Source organism: Varanus komodoensis, unplaced genomic scaffold (genome assembly GCF_004798865.1).
Source record: "Varanus komodoensis strain SLA01 unplaced genomic scaffold, ASM479886v1 scaffold15, whole genome shotgun sequence".
Classification (NCBI taxonomy): Eukaryota; Metazoa; Chordata; class Lepidosauria; order Squamata; family Varanidae; genus Varanus; species Varanus komodoensis.
In genome coordinates, this window is record NW_025335440.1 from 6,206,326 (window position 1) to 6,227,498 (window position 21,173).

The 21,173-nt window shown below is 49.9% G+C and overlaps 2 protein-coding genes across 4 annotated transcripts in view; one reads left to right on the forward strand and one right to left on the reverse strand.

Moving 5' to 3' along the window:
* Window positions 1-8,321, forward strand: part of ALS2CL (ALS2 C-terminal like) — a 45,925-nt gene extending 37,604 nt beyond the window's left edge. For both annotated transcript variants that reach the window (XM_044425085.1, XM_044425086.1), the window contains exons 22-26: window positions 822-864; window positions 2,282-2,343; window positions 3,357-3,506; window positions 4,537-4,633; window positions 6,499-8,321. In XM_044425085.1, coding sequence (XP_044281020.1) covers window positions 822-864; window positions 2,282-2,343; window positions 3,357-3,506; window positions 4,537-4,633; window positions 6,499-6,567 — 421 coding nt within the window. In that variant the 3' untranslated portion in view covers window positions 6,568-8,321. The remainder of the gene's footprint in view (window positions 1-821; window positions 865-2,281; window positions 2,344-3,356; window positions 3,507-4,536; window positions 4,634-6,498) is intronic.
* Window positions 8,322-9,004: 683 nt separating this feature from the next.
* Window positions 9,005-20,959, reverse strand: JMJD4 (jumonji domain containing 4). 2 transcript variants are annotated; one of them, XM_044425088.1, is made up of 7 exons: window positions 20,924-20,959; window positions 16,206-16,884; window positions 14,536-14,701; window positions 13,529-13,654; window positions 12,477-12,744; window positions 11,671-11,817; window positions 9,005-10,997 (listed from the first exon to the last, which is right to left on the reverse strand). In XM_044425088.1, exons 2-7 carry the CDS (start codon window positions 16,468-16,470, stop codon window positions 10,686-10,688), a joined length of 1,284 nt encoding a protein of 427 aa, XP_044281023.1. In that variant the 5' UTR covers window positions 16,471-16,884; window positions 20,924-20,959; the 3' UTR covers window positions 9,005-10,685. The 2 variants fall into 2 exon arrangements, with proteins under 2 accessions (XP_044281023.1, XP_044281022.1); XM_044425087.1 differs by lacking the exon at window positions 20,924-20,959 and adding an exon at window positions 18,345-18,407.
* Between the last annotated feature and the right edge of the window lie 214 nt (window positions 20,960-21,173).

The window sequence follows — 21,173 nt, forward strand, 5'->3', positions numbered from 1 at the left end:
TTGTGAAGAGACATGCAAATTTTGGTAGGTCTTCCCCAAAAGCAAGGCGAAGGGAATCTTCTCCCAGCTTCAGCACCCCAATGCAATAGGCACGCCTGTCTCTGGAGCAGAAAGGACCAGAACCTACCTGTCCACCTGCCAGGTAGCTATGAAAGGTGACGAGCCCCTGGTGCCCCTGCATTTAACACCACAAACATGGCTGAGTGCAGAGGAAGTCAAAGCTAGAATTTTAATTGCTGGGTGTGCAAAACCCTCTGGATGGGCATTTTATTTTTTAAAACCACTCTGCCTGGTTTATTAAGAAATTTGTGGATTTTGGTGAGTTCTTATGAAGGAATGAGCCAAGCAAAATTCTCGGCCATCCCAGGATTTGGTGTGGATTGTCCATGAGGCCATTCGTCCATGGCTAACAGTCACTGGCAAGACCCCTTCTCCCTAGGAAGGGCTGTTTGCTAGGACTTTGGGGAATCAGGCAGCAGAAAAGAATAAAAGGGGTGAGCTGGAGGAAAGCTGTGTTCTTCCCATCCAATCTCCAACTTTTGAGAAATTCAGTACCTTCTGCGTGAGTTTTAAATATATTCACGTACAGACAGCCTTGAGGATAAGGAATTGTGGAGAGGGAACCTGAAAATCCATACCTTTCCCAGGCGATTTTGCTTCCAGGGTTCAAAAATAATCTTTTATATTTGAAAGGTTCACCTTCTGTTTGGCAATAAATGGCTTTTTCGACCCGTGATCTCTGCAGGACAGAGATCTTGTTCTCCTTTCATCCTTTTGAAAATACATGACCCATTTATTCCCCACCCACATTTTCATTTCAGACACTTCTGGCCCCTGAAAGATGTCACATTATCAAATAGCCGGGTAAGCTGTTTCCCTGTTCTGTCATGCTCTTGGTTTATTCCTTTATGCAATAGAATAGGAAGGTACCATTCCAGGTGGTGCAGAGGGTGCTGGTTTTGTAACTCTTCCCTGTGAAAAAGTCCCTGCATGAAGACAACTAGCACCTCAAGGAGAGGACTTGGATTGCATTTCTATTCTGACGCCTTCCAGACTGGACCTCAACTGTGGTTCCAGCGAGATGGAACAAAGACAAAACTTCTAGGGCTGAAGGGACAGGATCGGGGCCAGGACAATTTTGAATGAAAATAGGGTGGCAGGGAGAATTATCGATTTGAATTTAAAAAAAAAAACCCTACCCTTTCCCAGGTTTTGTGTTCTCTTCCCACCCAGCTGGTACAGTCATATCAATGTAAGAAGTGCTCTGCTGGGTGAGACCAAAAGTCCATCTGGTCCTCTGTTCTCTTCTCACAGGGCCAACCAGCTGCCCAGGTAATGCCTGTGAGCAGGATAGGAGCAACCCCTTACCCATGCTCCCCAGCTACTGCAGTACAGGGCATGCTGTCCCTGGTCTTGGAGGTCGCACAGGGCCAGCAGGACCAGTATCTCCAGTCTCTTTTAACTACCTCCTATGGCTTAGCTATGCGATACGTGAGAACTGCCTGCTGGGGCAGGCAGAAACCCCGTGGAAAGATTTGGTTCCTTGCTTCTTCTCCAAGGCTGGGATGTCCCATCATCCTGCCTCAGCCTTCCCCAGCCAGGCACCCTCTGATGTGAGTTGGACTCCGGCCATCCCCAGCTGTGGCCCAACACATCTGCCGGGCACCAGGTTGGAGAAGGCTACCACACCTCATTTAACACAGAGAAGAGAGGGTCTCATTCAGAAAAGCTGCCCAGGCCCTTATATACATACCTGTCAGGAGCCCAAGATCAACTGCAGATCCCCTCCTTTGGGTGCCCCACCAAAATTATTATTATTATTATTATTATTATTATTATTATTATTATTATTATTATAACATTTCTATAAATGAGAGTCTTTTCAGTGGTGGCTCCACAGTTGAGGAACCATCTTTGCTGGGTACTCTTACTGCCACTGGGGAAGCCCTTTAGATTTTTAGTCCTTTCGATCTTTACCTGCTGCCGCGGGCCTTTGCTCTCTTATAGTTTCCTTTCCCGTTTTAAACTTGTAAAGATTTTTATATGTTATGTCATTTGGTTTGGGGATTTAACTTCTGCGAAAGTTCTGCCAAATAGGCTTCGGCTGCTGGGCAGTGTGGAAATAGAGTTGGTAGCGGAGTTGTTTTCTGCATGGTGTGTTCTCTGTAGCCAAAACACTTTGCTTTTCGCACACCCCAGATTCATCCTGGTTCCAGTAAAACCTCCCCCTCCATGCACACAGCTCCAGATGCTAAGATCTGCTGCTTTTTCTTGTGTTTAGAGACACTGCCTTAGCAAGAACCGCTGCTTCCATTCTGCAACCGAATGTCTACAGAAGTTGATGTAAGTTACTTTCTGTCGGTAAAGAAGGTAGGTCTCCTTCCCCTCCCCTGGAAGGATAGACCTAGCACCAGAAACAGAAAATGTATTTTATCTTGCTTTTAATCTCTGGAGCTGAAGGCAGTGTGGCTCACGCTCACAACAACCCTGTGAGGTAGGCTTGGTCCCAAGGCAGACTTGTTGATTTTGCGGCTCCCTGGAGAACGGAGCTTAGCTCCTTTGCAAGGGCCAGATGCTTTCTAGCCACAGCACCTCATTTAGAAAGCAGCCCCTTTGCAATTCCGTTGTCATTTGCTCTCAAAACCATGCCACCTGCCCCCACTCAAACTGCAGCTAGGTTCTCCAAAATCACATTTTGGGGAAGCTGAATGGGTGTTTTTGGTGGCGGGTGGGGTCATTCCTGGGAAGAGAAGCGCTCATCCTCCCCCTCCCAAATCCTGTGACCTCTCCCCACCCTTTGAAAACCTCGTTGTACTCCCACTGGCCTTCAGAAACTGTAAAATCCTCATTGCTTTATTGGGAGCACTTTTGGAGGCAAGGAATGTGCGTCTTTTGTTGGAAAATGACTCTGTGTGCGTGAGAGAGAGAGGCAGGGAGAGAGAGAGGCAGAGAGCGAGAGCTGGGAAGATGGTCTGCATGAGACTTTTAACCCACTATTTTACTGAGGCTTCTGTTTGCAGAACCTCTGAGCAATTAAGAGCAGCTCCCTTATATGCAGCGTTCTTTTGGAAATTAATGGACTAAGGCTAAGGCTAAGAAAATAAGAATAAGTCTGTCTGCCTTTCTAGATGTTCCACCCCAGAGCCACAAGGTGGTGCTATAGCGCAGCCGGTTTCCACGAATGCTGGCTGGTGTCCTTCCAGTCCATTTTGCCATTTCCAAATCATCCCTGGACCCACAAGCCCATCACAGGGGCTAGCGACTTGCCTCTTTGCAAGTCGCCACATGCATGGAACTCATCGGAGAACCACCTCTCTCTGCCTGCTTCCTCGCTCACCACCCACTCGCTTTTGCAGAACGACCGTCGACCCGCGGGAAAAACTGGACATTCTCCAGCAGACGTTCGAGGAGGTTGAGCGGACGATCCATCGGGTGCTGGGGAAGGAGCACAGCCTGTCCATGGATGAGCTCCTGCCGTTGCTGGTGTACGTCGTGATACGGGCAAGGTAGGGAGCAGCTCCCCTTCTCCGCGTTTCGGAGATGCGTGTAGGAAGGCGATCCATGGTGGAAACTGAAGGCCCACTGGGGATGAGCCTGCGGGTTGGAGGCGCATCTTGGGAACAGCCGCGTCGTCCTCTTACGTCCTTCAAGATCTCCAGAACTTCTTCTGGGACCATCACTGGGGGACGTACTCCATGGGTGGCAGGGTGCTGAACCGCTCAGCCCGAGGGGCAAATTTCCTTCCAGAGAAGCCCCTGGGGGCTGCATTCTTTGGATGCGCAGGGCTGAAGAAAAAGAGGTACGGCCAGAGGATTAAAAACCCTCACATATTATAGCTTGAAGACTCTTGGTGCATACACTTAGCTTTAGGAGAGGCATTTGAACCTTTTAAAATGCAGGAAATGGCACAAGAACTGGGGAACCTCCAATGGCTCATGGTTGGAGAAAGGAGATGCGGCCAGGAGGAGGAGGTCAAGATGTGGGGAGCGGTGGAAAGTTGGTTTTTGCTTGTGCACCTCAAGTTCTGACCACTTCCTCCACACACTTGCAAGACAGAAGGGCCTTCTCTGTGTTGGTGCCCTGGCTTTGGGAAGCCCTCCCAAAGAAGATGGAGAGCCAGTGTGGCGTAGTGGTTAAGAGCACGGGACTGGGACTCAGGCGATCCGGGTTCGAGTCCCCGCTCGGCCATGGAGCCAACTGGGTGACTCTGGGCCAGTCACAGACTCTCAGCCCAACCTACCTCACAGGGTTGTTGTTGTGGGGATAAGGAGGAGGAGGAGAATGATGTAAGCTGCCTTGAGCCCTTTGTAGGAAAAAGGCAGGATATAAATCGAAATCGAATAAATCGAAAAGATGGCAATCTGCACAAACACTGGCTTGTTTCCAGTGCCAAATACAGTTGTTTTCGCAATTTTAGCACATTCTTTTTAAAAATTTCATTTGCAAGTTACGTTTATGTTATCACTGTCCTTCAGCTTACCTTGTTGCTTTAAGAGCTGCTGTTGGAATTTGACCTGGATACGCATTTCTCCCTAGCATACAGCATCTGGGAGCAGAAATCCACCTCATCAGAGACCTGATGGACCCAGCAAATAAAGGCGGCTTGCATGATTTCCTGCTGACTACGCTGGAGGTGAGCAGGGCCAACGGGGGAGTGTTTTGGAGCTGGGAGGGTGGACAAGAGCCTTCTTGGCTCAGACAGAGGGCACCTCCTCTAGGTGCCTCCTCCAAGGGAAGCTCAGAAGGCAGCAACACCGGGCAGGGCCTTCCCAGCGGTGGCCCCCAGTTAGGGAATAATTTTCCAATAAGGCCAGTCTGGTGCCACCATGGTTACCGTTTCAGTGCCAGATTAAGGCCTTCTTCCTTTCTTCACAAGCTTTGGTCAGCATATGATGGTTCTAATCAGGCCTTGAATTATTCTTGGGTCATGTCTAGAATGGTATTTAGATCTGTCTCTGTGGTACATTTCTGTGTATGTCCACGGCTTTTATAATGAACTTGTTTTATTCTACTCATTATTTCTAAGCCGTCCCGAGACGCTTGTAGTGGACAGGTTAGGAAAGCTTTTCATAAGTAAATAAATATAAAGTTTTACTGTTCCAATGTTTGCAAGCTGTCCAGAGAGCTTTGGCAGTTGCACGGTATGGAAATTAAATGGAGCAAGCGTCCTCTTTCAGCCAGAGGAATTTGCAAGCGAGGTTTGCCTGTGGAACCCCCAGTGCTGAAGACACCGCCTTCGGATGACCTGCTTGCTCCCAAAACCAAACTCAGTAAATGGTCTCCACCAGGGGTGCTCATCCTCAAACCTCTGGCTGCACTCCTTCTTCAGGGGCACTTGCTGGTTTTCCCGTTTTTGTGCTGTTCCCCCCATCTAAAAAGGCTGAAATGTTTCTCCTATGGTTTAGATTGGGGTTCGGATGAACCCCTTTGGAATCCACCCCTCCAGAACCTGTGGACGTCCTCTCTGGCTTGTACAAAGCGGGCCGAGCCAAGAGGAAGTCCGTGGATGCTCACGGCGCTTGGAAGCGCAAGCAGCAACCTTCACCAGCCACCATTCCTGGTGGGCCAACTTCTTTCCCGCTTGCTCCTTCTGATCACCCCATGAACCCTGCAAAGTGGACCAGAGCCCAGGAACCCAAAACAAGGGAAGCTGGTGGATTCTCCCTGCACGTCCCTAGTTTAGATTTTGAGTTTCATCATGCTATGGCGTTCGATTAAGTCTTGCTTTATGAGCCAGCCAGGCAGCTTGAGTGATTGGTTGGGGCAGGCATGGAAGAACAACACAATGGCAGCCAGGAAGAGAGCCAAGCCAAAGGATGCTCAGAGGTGTGTAGTCTGGGCCCACCTGCTTCGGCCCTCTGCCTCGCCCACCGAGGAGCACAGCTTCTCTAAAGTGGACGTCTGTCTTGGGCTAAGGGAGCTTGGACACCCGTGGCTTGTGCGGCCCACAGTGTCTCCCAGAGCATTGGTCTTTCCCCGCCTGCCCAGAGACGCCAGGGGCTGAGGTTGGGGTCCTCTCCCACTGAAGCTGAGCCCGTCCATGCACCTAGTTTATGAAGGCTCGGGTTCATGCTTGTTTGGTTTCCTGATCCGTAACTCTGGAGACTGGAGCATCCAGGTGTTGCCAAACCTTTCCCTCGCATCCAGTCCAGTAACCTCGGGAGGGCCATACAGTCCTCATCCGGGGTCTAAATTGCAGAGGACATAAAGGCGGTCTGGGCGCATGGAAAGCTCTCATGCTTTGGGCCTGAGAGGTGGCACTTCCCGACCGGTGTGGCTTCCACTCACTCCGTTCATGAGCTGGTATCCACACTGGCATCTCCACAGGGCTCCTCTGGCTGGCCTTCCAGGCCTTTCCGGGTGAGCCCATGGAAGCTGGTGGCTGGCCTGGATTTACAGTCCAGGAACAGTGAATGAATCGCTTTTCCCAATCTACGCAGCAAGCAAGTCGGTGGCTGGGCGTTACCCCTGACTCTCTCTCCCCTTCCACTTCCTCAGTCCTGCTACGAGTTTATCCAGAAAGAAACCAGACTGCACCCAAGCTGGCAAATGTTACACGACTCCTGAAAGCAGCACAGCAGAAGGCACCGACTTTGCACTGTTCAAGCAACCGTTGCACTGAGGCGTCTGTTACCGCCGCGGAGAAGGGAGGGACTCGGCATGGTCGCCGTCGCAGGGTGTTTCTGGTGTGGCTGTTTGCCTTTCCTATGGGAACCATGTTTGGTTTGCTAGCCCACAATATCCTAGAAACAGAAACAGAGCGAGTTGGAAGGGGTCTCCTGGGTCATCTAGTCTGACCCCCGGCTCCAGCCGGCTCCGCTCACGGCAGGCCCACCTTGAAACTCCAGAGCCTCAGAAAGTGGCGGAACGCGTATGTGGATGCCAGGAGGTTGATCTGGCCCTGTATTCCACAGCCCATTTTCTGTGTCTCAGCCTTATGGGAAGAGCTGGGAACAGAGGATTTAACCCTTTTTGGTGACTGGAAGCTAATCTTGGTCCTTCGGGAGCAGAGGTTTTTGTAAATGCCACTGAAACTGGGCATTTGCCACCTTTAGCCATCTTTCGGTCAACATAAGTTGGAACTAATAATTTTATCCTCTTAGGGGCACAATCCTTTGGCCTCCTGACGTTGGCTAGGAAACCATAGTTTTGAAGTCCTTAAATCAGTCTATTTCTCTCTCCCCACTATTATTTTTCTTGATGTTTGGAGCTTTGTGGAGTGGCTAACACCATACTTTTAGAATGAGCTGCTACTGGAATATTTTGATTTGCATCTATATTTTGGCAAACCTATGTCCAAAGGGAGGCTGAAAACCAAGCAGTTTGGCCTGCTGTTAATCTGAACTCATGGTGAACTGTCCTCCTTTCACTCCCACCCCACATGAAACCCCAATCTAGCCAGCACTTATCCATCCTCCAACATCAAATTTCCATGGGAAGGTGGTCCTTCAGCTGGCAGTCTCTCCATCGCTCACAATCCCAAGGAACGCACACCACAATAGAAGAGGGAAATGATTGCTTTAATCCGGAGTTTAAAAGGAGTTTCTAACGTAACATACAATCTACTAAACAAGGACTCAAGGAAAAAATTCCTTTCCATGGGCTGAGTATTTAAAGCTGCTTATACCCCATTCTTGCCTCGATGACCCCTCCACTCATTTCAAGGGCAGGCCCTTTGTGGATTCTTTCTGACAGATCGGCATCCAAGCCTTCGCTGAAAATGCAGCCCAAAATGTAGCATTGGAGAAAGAACCTGCTGCAGTTGTATGGGGAATTGACATTTTTATTTTCAACTTGCCCCAACCTTGCTTTTTAAGATCTCCATCTCCGAAAAGAAGATGCAGGATTGTAAGTATATGCTTGCAGGCAATGGAACTCTTCATATTCTGGGATGGAACTACAGGATTTGGAGCTGGGACACTGAATAACCCTGTGTCCTCAACGGACCCCAAATTCTACATCAAAGCAGGGACTGGCTAAGTCCTGTCTGAGCTAAGACTGTCAGCTACCTTTTCAAGTGTTGGCTCCTCGGAGTCTTGATTGCATAAAACAGGGGTTGCTTTAGAAACAATTGAAACGAACACTATTTTTTTCTGAATGACATTGTCAATGTCCGCATTTTTTTAGAATTAACAAAACAATTGGTATTTATGGGCTTTTTAAATAAGCAGAGGCTGCCTTATTTATGGTACAAATACACTGGGTAAAGTATTTAATATGTCGAGATTGTTTAAAATGATTTTGTATTAAAGTATATCTTGTTGCAGTGTTCTGAAGATGGGCGATTTCGTATGCCATAAATAAATGAACCTGCCTTAACTGAGTTAGACCATTTTTCAGTTAGACCATGAGTGAGGAATTGTGTGCATTCTAAGCAGGGCTGGATGATGTGTTCAGTCCCTACATTCCTATTGGAAATGTCTTAATCCAAACACCTCGGAATAAGGCAGGGATTATTGTTTAGGCAACAGAATGCTTTGTGCTTTCCCCAGCATTGTGAGCCAGTTCTCGCACATGCTTTTTCAAGTGCTGTGTGTTGATATGTTTATTTTATTTATTTAGACAATTTCTATGCCGCCCCATTCACCGAAGCCTCGAATGCGTGTGTTTCAACACACAGCACTTGAACACACGGCACTCAAAAAAGCATGTGCAGCTTGTGGCATTCCCTTCCACAAGATGGAGCGACGACTGCACAGGTGGACAACTTTGTGAGAGGGCGGGAGCACTTTATGGCGCATGCTATCCAGGGCCGCTAGCCCAGCTGGTCCTGCGCTCCCTCCAGGACCGCAGGGAATTTGGGCAGGGTGGCTCCGCTGTGCGCCGACCGCACCTGTGGGTTTGCCGTCTGCTGGCCACTGTGGGCACGGGATACTGGACAACACGGACCCTCAGTCTAACCCAGCTTACAGCCTAAGGCCCGTCTTAGGCTGCAAGCCTCGCCTTGCAACTGGAAGGTCACTGGGGAAAAAAGGGAGGAAAAAAGAGACAGGCAGAAACCAGGGACACTTAAATAACTTTAATGTGCAGTTTCAGAAAGGTTTCAGGGCAACTTGGCAGAACAGTCGAAGACCAAGTAAACGTCGGCTCAGTGCTTAAATATTCCCTAACAAGGGTTCAAGAGGAAGTCTAACAGGCTATAGCAAAAGGGAACTAACCTTATTCAGCCAGTCCCCATTTAGAAGAAAGCCCCTGCGATTAAAGTGCTGCTACAAACAGCAGCGTGGGGAAGTACTTCTTGAACAAACTGTTTCCAGCCCTGACTCACACATGGTGCTATAAGGAATTGTGCTCAGTAACAGGAGCGCCAGTGCTGCGAAACCAGTGCGCCTGACGGGTGTGTGCCCGCTTTGGAAACTCTGCTGCTCCCAGAAACAGGCGAGCTGGCCCCCGCTCTGCCCCTGGCCTGTCTGAAGGGGATCAACGCGAAGCACGTGGTGCCAGCCGAGGAGGCAGCTTTGGTCACAGGCAAACGAGATTCCTCGAAGGAGACGCACGTGGCAGTTTTGGCTTGTTCGGTGTGGTCTGTTGTTTCCTGAGCTTCTGCCTCAGAACCACCAGACCATCCCGAGCACTTCCAGTCTCGTGCGACTTCCCTGGCTCCCTCCCCACCTGCAATAGCTTAAGGGGCCCCGGTTCCAGCCACCATGTTTAACTGGCATACACCGCATAGGCACAGAAACAATTCAGAAAATCTGGGAGGAGAACAGGAGTGGGGGGGGGGAACAGAACTAAAACAGGACCATGGCTGGGAAACAGCACTGTTCCAGCCTGACTGGGGGCCTTCATGTAAGAATGCGGGAGGGGGACTGCGTTTCCCTTGAACTCTGCAGAGATTAACTGTGCTACAAAGATTGAGGCACTGAAAAACATGTTACCATTTCAGGGTGTAAAAATAATCCAGCGACCGCACTACTTTTCTGCAACCGTCCTACTTTAGACCACCTTTGTTCTGGCAATAACCGAGAAAGTGCTACTTTCAGTTACGGGAAAGAATAGTCCCAAGTAGTGCTTGCAGTCTGTGGGTGACGCCACGAGCCGCCACAGGGGGAACCTGTATTTCAGCTGCCATGCTTGGGCTGTTGAGGCCCGGTGAGCACCTGTTGCTCAGAGTCCCTGAAGGTGTAGTGCCAGGCCTGAGGTGAGTACACCTGGCCTCTCCCCTGACTCACTGCATGGAGGAGTTAAGCGAACCGGTGGCTATGAAAAGGTGCACATACTGATCAATACGATACACCCCCTTTTCTTCTGCCCCCTAACTGGAATGCACGTCAGATGCATTCGGATGAACGACGACAACCCCCACAATTCCCAAATGAACAGCACAAGACTATGCATATTTACTCAGCAGTAAGTTCCACTGCGGTCAATGAGGCTTACTCCTAGGCAAGTGTATAGGCTGCAGCCAAAAGGACTTCGCTTGGAATGGTTGATGCGGACAGCCGCATTCCTCACGTGGCTAGATCTCAGTGAGCAAATCGATTGCTACCCCTGAATCTTACTGGGGGGGATCTTTTCCTTTTCCAGCTACATCCCGTGTTCGACACACCCTAACCTCACCTCCCCATTCACTACTCACATTCACGGTGCTGAAGACTTCTAAATGGGGTGATTGGAATAACTAATCAGCATGCACCCAGTTTGCAAAAGTCGCGCTTCTGCAGCTGGTCGAACTAAACGGGGGACTAGAGGAGAGCAGTATCTATCGCTGCTTTCAGGCGGTGCAGCAGTGCCTGAGGAGGAGGAGAAAGGGCCTCGGGGGTCAGCTTCTTGAATTCCTCGTTGGCATTCAGAGAGGTCAGGACCTTTGCAGTCCTTTTTAAATCGAAGACTGCATGCAGCATGCCCAAACCAGAGATGGCAGCTCTGTAGGAATGTCTGGAGGCCTCTTCTTCCGCGTGGTGGTTCTCAAGGACGAAAATCCGGTTTTCTGCGATGACCTTGAGGAAGTTGTAGAACTCCTTGTAGTCAATGCCTGTGTAGGACTTCATCAGTACCTGAGGAGGGAAAAGCACGGCTGAACCGCAATAGCTGCAGCATCGGATTATCGAAACCCGAGCCCCGGTTTCCATGGTACGTTTTAGTAAGTTGTACTGGGAATTTTGAAGCAGTATTCTGCTTTAATTTCGGCTTTCTTGCCTTTATTTTGTATTGTTCATTGCTGTAGAATCTGTTTAAGATGGGGAGCAGGATTAACTGAAACTACCCACCCAACTTCATATATACTGAGCTGCTGAGCTGACCCCATACGCAAAGACAGCCATGTCGAAGCCAGGGATCCAAGCACTTCCCACAATGGAATGCTGTTGTGCTTAGCACACTGTTCTCAGCAACGGAAACAGAAGATGCATGGCGATTATTCTCCACAGGCACTAGAGGAAAACGCTGCCCGGTGGGTGGTTCGTGGCAATCGCCCATGTGTCCATCCCATCTCTTCCCCTGACGGCCTGACCACAGTCAGTCAGCGGATATGCTGGGAAAGTTTACTTGCTCAGGCAAGCAGAGTGTGTGAACTGCAGCCTGGCCTAAAGCAACCTGAGCTGCTGCTGCGACCGCTCCAAGAGCCACCCTCGCTCCCAGCTACCTCCCTGCGCTTCACCCCCTCGGACACTCGGCAGCCAACGGGTCCCCGCAGCCACTCCTGGGGCTCCCGGTGGCCCGCGGCTCTACCTGGCATTGCAAGTGCCAGTCGTCCATGCTGTCTTTCCATTCTCTGATTTCCCGCTGGACAGCAGCTAGCTCGTCCTGAAGGAAGCTCCACATGATGGCCACGTTGCACCCGTTCACCCAGTTGTGGTTGATGGAGATGGAATCCTCCTGAAAGAAGGAGCGGCAGCCTAAATGGATCCCCCTCTTATTCAGGCAGGCGGATGCTCTCTGCCTGGGCTCCTACCGGGAACACATCTGCACTCCGGGATACAAAGTCTGCTTATCCAGTCATGCAAGGCCAGATAGCTAAATGGTCTAAGGAGCAAAAGAAGTAACCGGTCAATTGTCTGGATATCAATGTCCTCACCATCCATTGAGCAGCTGCCCTGTGAGAAAATGGAAGCAAGCATTCCAGGTTCTCTGGAGGGAATTCAAGAAAGAGGACGTACACCAAGGCAGGAAATCGGGTGATCAGAGAGGTGGCGGGGTTTGCTGCGAAACGTCAGGCCAGAACTGGCCAACCACCTGACTGACCTAATTCTCTGGCCTTCCTTGTTGGGAGCACATGAAGCTGCTTTCTACCGTGTCAGAGGAACGGTGCACCTGGGCTGGTGCTGCTTGCTGCGAACGGCAAGCACTGTCCAGGGCTGGGGCACAGGCCCTGCAATCCTGGGTTCTCGGGACTGAGTCTGGGACCTTCTGCACGCACGCCATGTGCTCTTCCCGGAAGCCTGCAAGCTTGGCGTGCGGCTTTTCAAAAACCGAAAGCTGCACCACCCAGCCAGCTGTGGTCCTGCCCAGCAGCAGCGGCTCTCTGCAAGCCTTACCAGATTGTAAACCTGATGGTGCCACCCGCTTGGGATGAAAACAATTTCGCCGGCTTCCTGAATGATTTCCACAGGAGGGCTGCTTTGGGCGTAGCGAGGGTAGAGGTTGCTGTTCTTGAGCTCGGGCGCAGTGATGTCAAACGGCAAGTGGCCGTGCCGATCTCGCAGGTGCTCCTCCTGCCCCGGGGGGAAGAGCAGCCATTTCTTCTTCCCACAGATGTTGGCCGACCAGCTGTACGAGCGGAAGACGTCGGCATGGAAGGGAGTCCTGTGAGGAAGAACAGAGAGTCACACACAAGCGGGAGGAACAGCTGCAGATCATGAATACAGACAGCAGGTTCCCCCTCGCTCCACTATCTCACTCGAAACATTTAGCATCACAGCTTCTCAAAACATGACAACTTTACTCCAGAGACAGAGATGTACGTACCCCAAGCTGGAATTCATTTTGGCCAGCCTGCTCAGTCAGGCAGTCATAATTAGATATCCCTGCATGGATTTCTATTTTTCCTTCCCCATGCCGTCTCAGATGAACACAGTAATTTAGAAGGCATTTGCCTGCAAATACAGATACACACTACACTCTTAAGACAACACATCTAAACCACTCTGCAAATATAGTACAAATTCAGACTAGCTGCTGCTGTGGAAAGCCAAGAGCTTCCCTAATTATCTTGACAGCCCTGGAAAGAGGTGATGTCTCAGAGGAAAATTGGTACAAGCATCTTCCTGATGGCACCCGTGGCTTAATACGCAGGAGCCAGATGTTCCCAAAATACAGAGAACGGAGCTCTGGCTCGGTTCTCTAAGGCTGGTGCGGGAGATCCCGCTGTTTTGCCTTAGTGGTACAAAGGTGCACAGCGCTTCCAGCTGGAAAATTTACTCTTCTGAGAATGTTCTGAGCATGTGCCATCTACTGCCTTCCTCCAAACTACTCCTCTGCAGTCAGTGGGGCAGCAGGTCCTACTGGAGTGACCTGAAGTCTCCACCTCTCTCCTGAACAGAAATCATCTTTCCCAAGAGGACGTGTGGAAGTATCCAAGTGGCTGTACCATGAGCCTTTGGGTCCCATGTAGACAAATCGATAGTCATCCACTGCGATGGCATCCCAGTATTCATTCAGCCAGTCGGATGAGAAATAGATGGGGGTCGTGTAAACATCGTGGTCTGAGAAAGTCCTTAAAACAAAAGTACCGAAAAAATGCAGCTTAGGGGAACAACTACACTTGATGTTTGTTCAGATGGTGCACAACAGCATGCAAGCGGCCTGAGAAGTAGGCCTCCAACCCCCAAAATACCAACAGTCGCCTTCCTGCATGCTTCACAACCTGCATTTGGTTTGTCCTAGTCTTGCGCTGATTTAGATATTGTCTCCTTGGGATTCCTCCTGATCCTTTGGGAGCTCAAGAATCTTAGCCATTATAGTTTCTTTATTTTAAAGGATTGTGTTTCAGAATCTCAGAGAGCATGGGAAAATGGCAGTGGTGAGTTATACATGCCTGGCTTCACCCTTCATACAAGTAGATGTGACGGGACCAACTGGGAATGCAAGAAACCACCGAGAGGAACTGCTGAAGTGGCCCTTAAGACTCGGAATCTATCCCTGAAATACTGGATGTGGGAGGCATACCACTGAAATCCAACTGCCTTTCCATTCTGCTCTTTCGACCAGCGATATGAGCTTTGTGCTGGGATGGCGAAAGGAGCTCCTCTGTGCCTGCAAAGGAGCCTGCTCCCTACAGACCAAGCACAGCATCACTCAAATACATGCAGACACACACAGGAAAGACGGAAACACCGCCAGCCGGTGCAATCAGAAGCAGAGAATGCCGGGCAAACACACCGCAAGGGATGCGACCAAAATCAGCATCATCCCCCACCCAGACCGAGCACCAGGCAGTCACGGGAGTAGGTTCTCGGGGTGCAGGGTTCTGAATCAGGCATCTGCTACCTGGAGCACTTTGGAAAGTGTGATCATCTAACAAGGAAGATCAGAGGGGCAATTCAGCAGCATGCCAGGGCTTCAAAAGAGCATGCTAAGGACTTCCACTCTGCTTACCTCTGCAGGTGCCAGTCTTTGAGGTAAAGGCACCCTCGAGCCGATCGATAGCTTTTTTTAATGTGTTCTTTCCAGTAATTTATGTAATCCTTGAGTTTAAGATGTTCCTTTGGGTTAGAATTGTATTCCTTGACATCACAGTTGGCAACAGGAACTACAGCTTCTCCTGCAATATAAACTCTTTGAGCGATGTTGGGGAAAAAACCTATTGATGCTACCAAGAGAGGGCAAGGACAGCAAGCGCACCGCTCTAAGACAGTGCCTATGAGGCACAGCCAGGCTTTGCAGTGGCACAGGGGAAAAAAAAGGAGCCATCTCCTTTTGCTTCCCAATGCCTTTGCCATCGTCACGTTCAAAACCCTGATGTTACCCAGCACAGTGACCACAACTGAAGTGTGAGGTTAATATTGACCCATCTTACAAGGTTGCTGTGAGGACTACAAAATAGCACTTGTGAAGCACTTTGAACAACCCTGAGGGGTATATAAACCCTACAGAATTTTAATATCCCTCCATTTCTTAGGGCACATCTGACTTTGAACTGACCCTAGAATACAAATACGTCAGCTGTGAAGGAAGTATCCAGCGTGCACTGATCCTTGAGGCACACTCTTTGATATCCAGAGTCCAAATCAGGAGCTCTGAGGCGCCTCAGGTGACTACTTTCCCATCTTCCTGACCCTACGACCCTTCCCTGGCCACCCACTCTTTGGTGACTGCCCAGCTTTTGTGCAGCTTTTCCTACCATCCCAATGCCTCGGGTAAAGCGGAAGTACTGGTGGAGCTTTAAGCTGAGACATGCCAACATATGGGGTATTCTGACCCCGTTTGTCTTTAGCTCTGCTCACCACTGAAAAGCAGATCCTGAGGCTGCCTCCAAAACTGAATTTGGCCACCAGACTGAAATAGGCTCCTTGCCCTTATGTAACACGTGCTCAACATGTGCCTGTTAAACCTTTTCTCGAAAACCTCCAGCGAGACCATATTTAAATGCAAAAGGGATGAATCTACCCATTTAACAATTGCACAAGCTTTCATTCACTGATACTATTTGGGAAACAATGCAACCTGGGATATCAATACAGGATGAGATGCAGCGTGCAGCTTAAGGCACTTGAGTGGACTCCGGGGGATGGTGGAGGACAGGAGAGCCTGAAGGCATGTTGTCCATGGGGTCTTGATGGGTTGAGCACGACTTTGCGACTGACAACAACAACTTAAGGAGGCTGCCTGTAAATTCTATTTTGTATAGAACATCAGGGGGTCCATACTTTCTCTGTGCAATATGAACCATGGCAAGGATGGCAATATTTTGCGGCAAGGATGATGAGGGGACTTCTAGCCCGCTTCTCTCGCTTGGGGCTGGGGAGGGTCTTTAAAGAGCAGTGCAATGCTAGGAAACCTCTTTCCTCTAGACTGGAGCTGAAAGAGCCGAGTGTGAGTGGTGAAGGACTCTGCACCTTTGCTGCTCAACATAAAGACACGTCCTTGTTCCTTCTACCAGCTCCAAAGGTCTGGATTGTTCTAGGTCTCCTGAGATTTAGGGCAAAAATAGTTGGGAGAGAGGACGCAGAGCCCTTGCACACGTTTTTGATTAGGCAGAATAGGTGGTACCCTGGTAAAAGCAAAAATGCACTTTAAAATAATGCACTTAATAGAGGCTGCCTTACCAAAAGAATGCAGAAGATACTCGAAGTTAGGCTTCCCATCTGGAGTCACCCACTTCCTCCTGCTCTCCCAGCCCTCAGTAAACTTTGCTGAGAAAACGCAGGGATCATTGGGGATCAAGTAATCTTTGAAAAAGTCTGCATAAGTGAAAGTTTCTGGCTTCTCAATGTAATCGACATGTTCATGGGGTTGGCAGCTTGCGCCCCTCGATGGGCCAGTATAATCACGAAAAAACTTAGTGGAGTAAGCAAAAGTATCCCTGTCCATTCAGGCGATAGAAAGTGTCTGACACCTAACTTAGCAGGTGACAGAAAAAATTAAAATATTTTAAAATAAATAGCGGGCCTATAAGACCAGTAGATTAAAAAGCAAGAATCAGTGGGAAGGGATGAATCAGGAAAGATGAAGGGGATAGAAGAGCACTGTCCAGTTCCAAATCTTGCTGGAAAATCTTCCCATTTGGCTTGCACTCTGTATGGCTAATTATGTTCTTTGTGGCTTTTCGTTTTTGAGGACAAGAAAGCTTGAGAAGCGAGATTAAATGCCAGCAATTAATGGCTATTTATCTGCACAGAGCTGCTTCTCTTCAGCAGTGGCGTTTCTGAGTAGACCAGTGTGCTTCCTCGCTCCTTTTTGGCATGTCATGGAGAACAGCATTCAAGGACAGTCTCCTCTGGAGATCTAGAAACAGAAAAGGAATGCGCACACGTCAGAGCAATAAAGGCTCCCGCATTCGTCGGAAGAGACTCCCAGTTCTTGAGAAGCCTGGTTTTCCAAACACCTCATGCTATGTGGGTTTGTTCATGCTGTAACACTCAGCAATGAGAGCAGGTCAAATGGCACACGTTTGCCACCCACGACAACCTTGTGTGAGAAAAGTACCACCAAACCAACCATTCTGCAAATGCCAGTTGAAGACACAATGCTGCCCAAGCTGCACTGGACGAGGGAAAGCGAACTCCGTTTCCTTTGTGTCCACACACAACAGATGCAACCACCAACTGACACACTTTGGACCAAGGAGGAGCTCTCCCTGCCAACCTATTTTTCGCTGGTCAGACACAGCCATGGGGCTCTCCCAGACTGGAATGCTATGCTTCGCATGCGAAACCTTCCAGGTCCAGACCCTCAGATCTCCAGCAACAACAGCAAGTCATAGGTGCTGCTAAAAGCCAATCTGATTTATTTATTTTAAACTGAATTAGAAATGACCAATGAAGTGACTTGTTGTTTCTGGTTGGAGCTGAAAGACCCAGGGAAGGAGTGTTCAGTTTGCCCTCTACACATTTTTCCTGATCTGAAGTGTTCCCCGAAGCTGCTGTTTGCCCCAAGGGGGAAACACACAGACATACAGAGCACCGCATGAAGCAAAGATCCGCTTCAGGGAAAAGGAAGGACTTGGTTTGATCCTTCAAGTACTGCAAGATTGCTCTGAGCCTTGAGTCCCAATGCATTTACCTTTCAAAAAACAAAGAACCTCTCAAATCCAGACTGTGTCTGGTTTGGCCCTGAGTCTCACCCAGAAATTCACTCCTCCATGGCAACAAGCTGCCAGCATCTCGCACTTCGCGAACTGCGGCCTCAAACTATCAATCATGAGACCAAGCTTGAGGCTATTAGGTACAACAGACTTGTTTTGAAATAAAGGCCAAGTGTGGCAACGTGAAAAAGAGCAGGAGCACTGAGACTGCAAGCTGGCAATCCTGGGCTGCCACCACAACTTTGGCTAAGCTTATTCCCATGAAATTCCAACAACTACAGCATAGCAGACTGGTAAAATTGCATTTATTGTTATTAGTTTTATTTCTACACTGCCCAATAGCCAAAACTCTCTGGGCAGTTTGTTGTTATGTGCCATCAATCAAGTCTCCGATTTATGGAGACCCCGTGAATTAAAGTCCTACAAAATGTCCTACCCATGACAGCCCTGCTCAATTTACAAGAGCACATAAAACACAACCCAGACGACAATAAAAGCACCATTAAACTTACCAGATAAAATGTAAAAGCCAAATTCAAAATAATGTAAAAAGCTACAGTAGCTTATACAAATTAAACTGGAAGACCCATTTAAGCCGCTAATATGAGCTCCAAAAAATATTAAACTAATTAAACGATTTGTGGCAGAAGACAGTTTTAACCTGGTGCTGAGAAAGTATTAAAGTTGGCACCGGGCAGGCACGGGGAACCTGCTCCTTAACCAGGCAGTCACTGCTGGTGGTCTCCTTGTTGCCCCTAGGCCAAACGTCCCTCGGAGGCAGTAACTTGAGGAAGATCCCAGCTCTTAGTCAAGGCAGTAATCTGGATATGCTGCAGTTCGGAGAGGTGTTCTCCCAGGTATTCAGGTCCCAAGTTGTGCAGTCCTTGCCCCTCCCATGTCAAAACCAGCCCCATGAACTGGTTTGGATGCACTGAGGCAGCCAATACAAGCAGACCAGAATTGGAGTTGTCTGGTCCCTGTTATGTCCGGATGATGCATTTTGCAGAAGCCACACCTTCTTATAACAATTTTCAAGGGCTGCCCCATCTACAGCACAGCGCAGTAAACTAGCTTAGAGATTACTAAAGCGCAGATTACTAAAACCAGCTATTCCTGTCCAGATGGGGGCGTAGCTGGGCTTCAGGCTAAAGCTGGTGGTGGGAGCTTCATGCCACTGAAGCTAGCCGGGCCTCAAGTGACAAAGATGGCTCAAGGAGCACCCCCAATCAACAAATCTGCTCCTTCAACAGGAGTGAGACCCCATCTAGAACAAACTGCATTCCCTCCGGGCAGGCAGAAGATCCGTCCACTAACAGCCATGTCAGGACTGCCTGGATTGAACTATACTTTGTCAACCTCATCCTGTCCAAGGTTGTAGCAGCGCACCAGTTTAGCACACTGTGGTCTCACTTTCTAATGATCAAAAGGAAAAGCTGAGCTGTGTCACCAACAAACTGATGGCAGCGCACTCCAAGCTCCTGATGTCCAGATGTTCAGTGCTTCCATGTCAATGTTAAACAGCAAAGGGGACAACACTGACAACTGAAGAACCCCCTAGTGGAGAGTCCACGGCACAGAACAATCTCACTCAAGCACCACCTTCCGGAGCTGTCCATCCAGGCAGGTGCTGAACCTATCGAACGCAGTGCCATCTACTCCCAACTCAGCCAACTGCCTCAAATGGATACCATGGTCAATGGCACTGAAAGCTGCCAAGATCCAGGAGCATCAAGGAGGCCACACTCCCTGTCTCTCTTCTAGGACGGGTAATCATGCCCAGGTGTTTCCAGGTTTTAATTGTAATTGTTACTTATATTGTATTTATTTCTGTGAGCCATCCCGAGGCTATATAGCAAGGGGATGGCATAGAAAAACTTTAAATAAATAAATAAAATCATGCTGGGCAAGCAAAATTGGTTTTGTGCCAAAATCTGGCCTGAAATGGATCCAGGAAATCAGTGTCATGCCAAGAGCTGGTTGGTCACTACCTGCTCAAAAACCCTGCCCAGGAAGAAGACGTTTGCCTCCAGCCTAAAATTAAGATTTTCAGGGTCCAGAGAGGGTTTCTCCAGGAGTGGCCTCATCATCTCCTGGTTCAGGTGGAATGGGACCACTCCTTCGTATGAAGAGGCATTCACCACCTCCCTGGCCCGACCAGCAATTTTCTCCCTGCTACCTTTTGTTAGCCAGGAGGGGCAAAGATCCAGTACAGCCGTGGTTGTGTGAACCTGCCCAAACACCTTGTCGACACCTGCAAGTTGTACAAACTGGAACACATACAAAGGAACTTCACTGCCTGCCGCTCTCATGGCCGCATGTGTTACCCATGTGATGCTGTGCGCATATATTCACAGCTAAGTCCGTATGATCTGACGAGAGCTTGCTACTAAGACAGAGGGAACAGGACCACAGACAATGGAAAAGAGAAAGAAAAGCAGTATCTGCACAACCCAGAACCCCAAAAAGAAACAGAAAGGGCCACGTTTTGGCCACACAACCTCCCTTCAGCTACAAGAGCTTTGATCCTCCCCCATCCTCAGAATCCGAAGAGCAGTAAATTAAGCATCGTGCTTCATTTTAATGCTACTGAATTGCTCTGTATATTGTAATTATTGTAATTGAAACTGCTTTTAAAATACATTTAAAGGGGACTCTAATAATATTTTAAATGTAATGCTAATATTTGTGTGCAAACTGCTTAAGGATGTCATTATGTTAAATAAAGGACCCATACTACAAAAAAATACAATGCCCCTCAGGATCCCAGACGCCACCCCCACCCCGGGAACATCTGACCAGCCCCCCACGCTTGGCCCTATGGTGCAACTCCAAACGACCCCGAACGCCACGGCGGCCCTCCAGATGTGGTGCGGCCGCAGCTACCACCACCCATCACCAACTGGGGTTGATGGGAGATGTAGTCTAACAATGGCTGGAGAACTGCAGGCTGCCACACTCCGACCGGGCCTCGCTCTGTGGGGATGGAAAGCGCTGCTCCCCATTCCCGTGCCTTCCTTCGACCCCACCCCACCCCCACCCCACTTCTGGGGCTCTGCCCCTCCCCCCATTGGCAGCCCAGGCCTCCCCTCGCCCTCACAGCCCCCTTTTATCTCCCCTCCCGCGGAGCCCGCGCCCCCTCCCCCGCGCCCTCCCCCGCGCAAGCGCAAACAGGGGCGAGGAGCGCCCCCGCCCATCTCCGCCCCCTTTACGGACCCATCCAGGCCCGGCTCGGCGCCTCACCTCCGCCGCCGGGATCCCTCGGAGGGCGCGCCCAAATCGCGGGGCATGCGCCGTCGCGTCCCCCAGGCGCGCGCGCGCGCGCGCGCGCGCTCCAGGGAAGCCGGGGGGGGGAGGAGAGCGCGCTCGGAGCCAGCGCGCATGCGTCCGCGCGCGCGCCCCGCGCCCGGACGGAGTGCGCCTGCGCCCGCGCCGAGGCGGTGCGCGCGGGAGGAGGTGGGGAATCACGGAGCGAGGGGCAGGGAGCCAATCA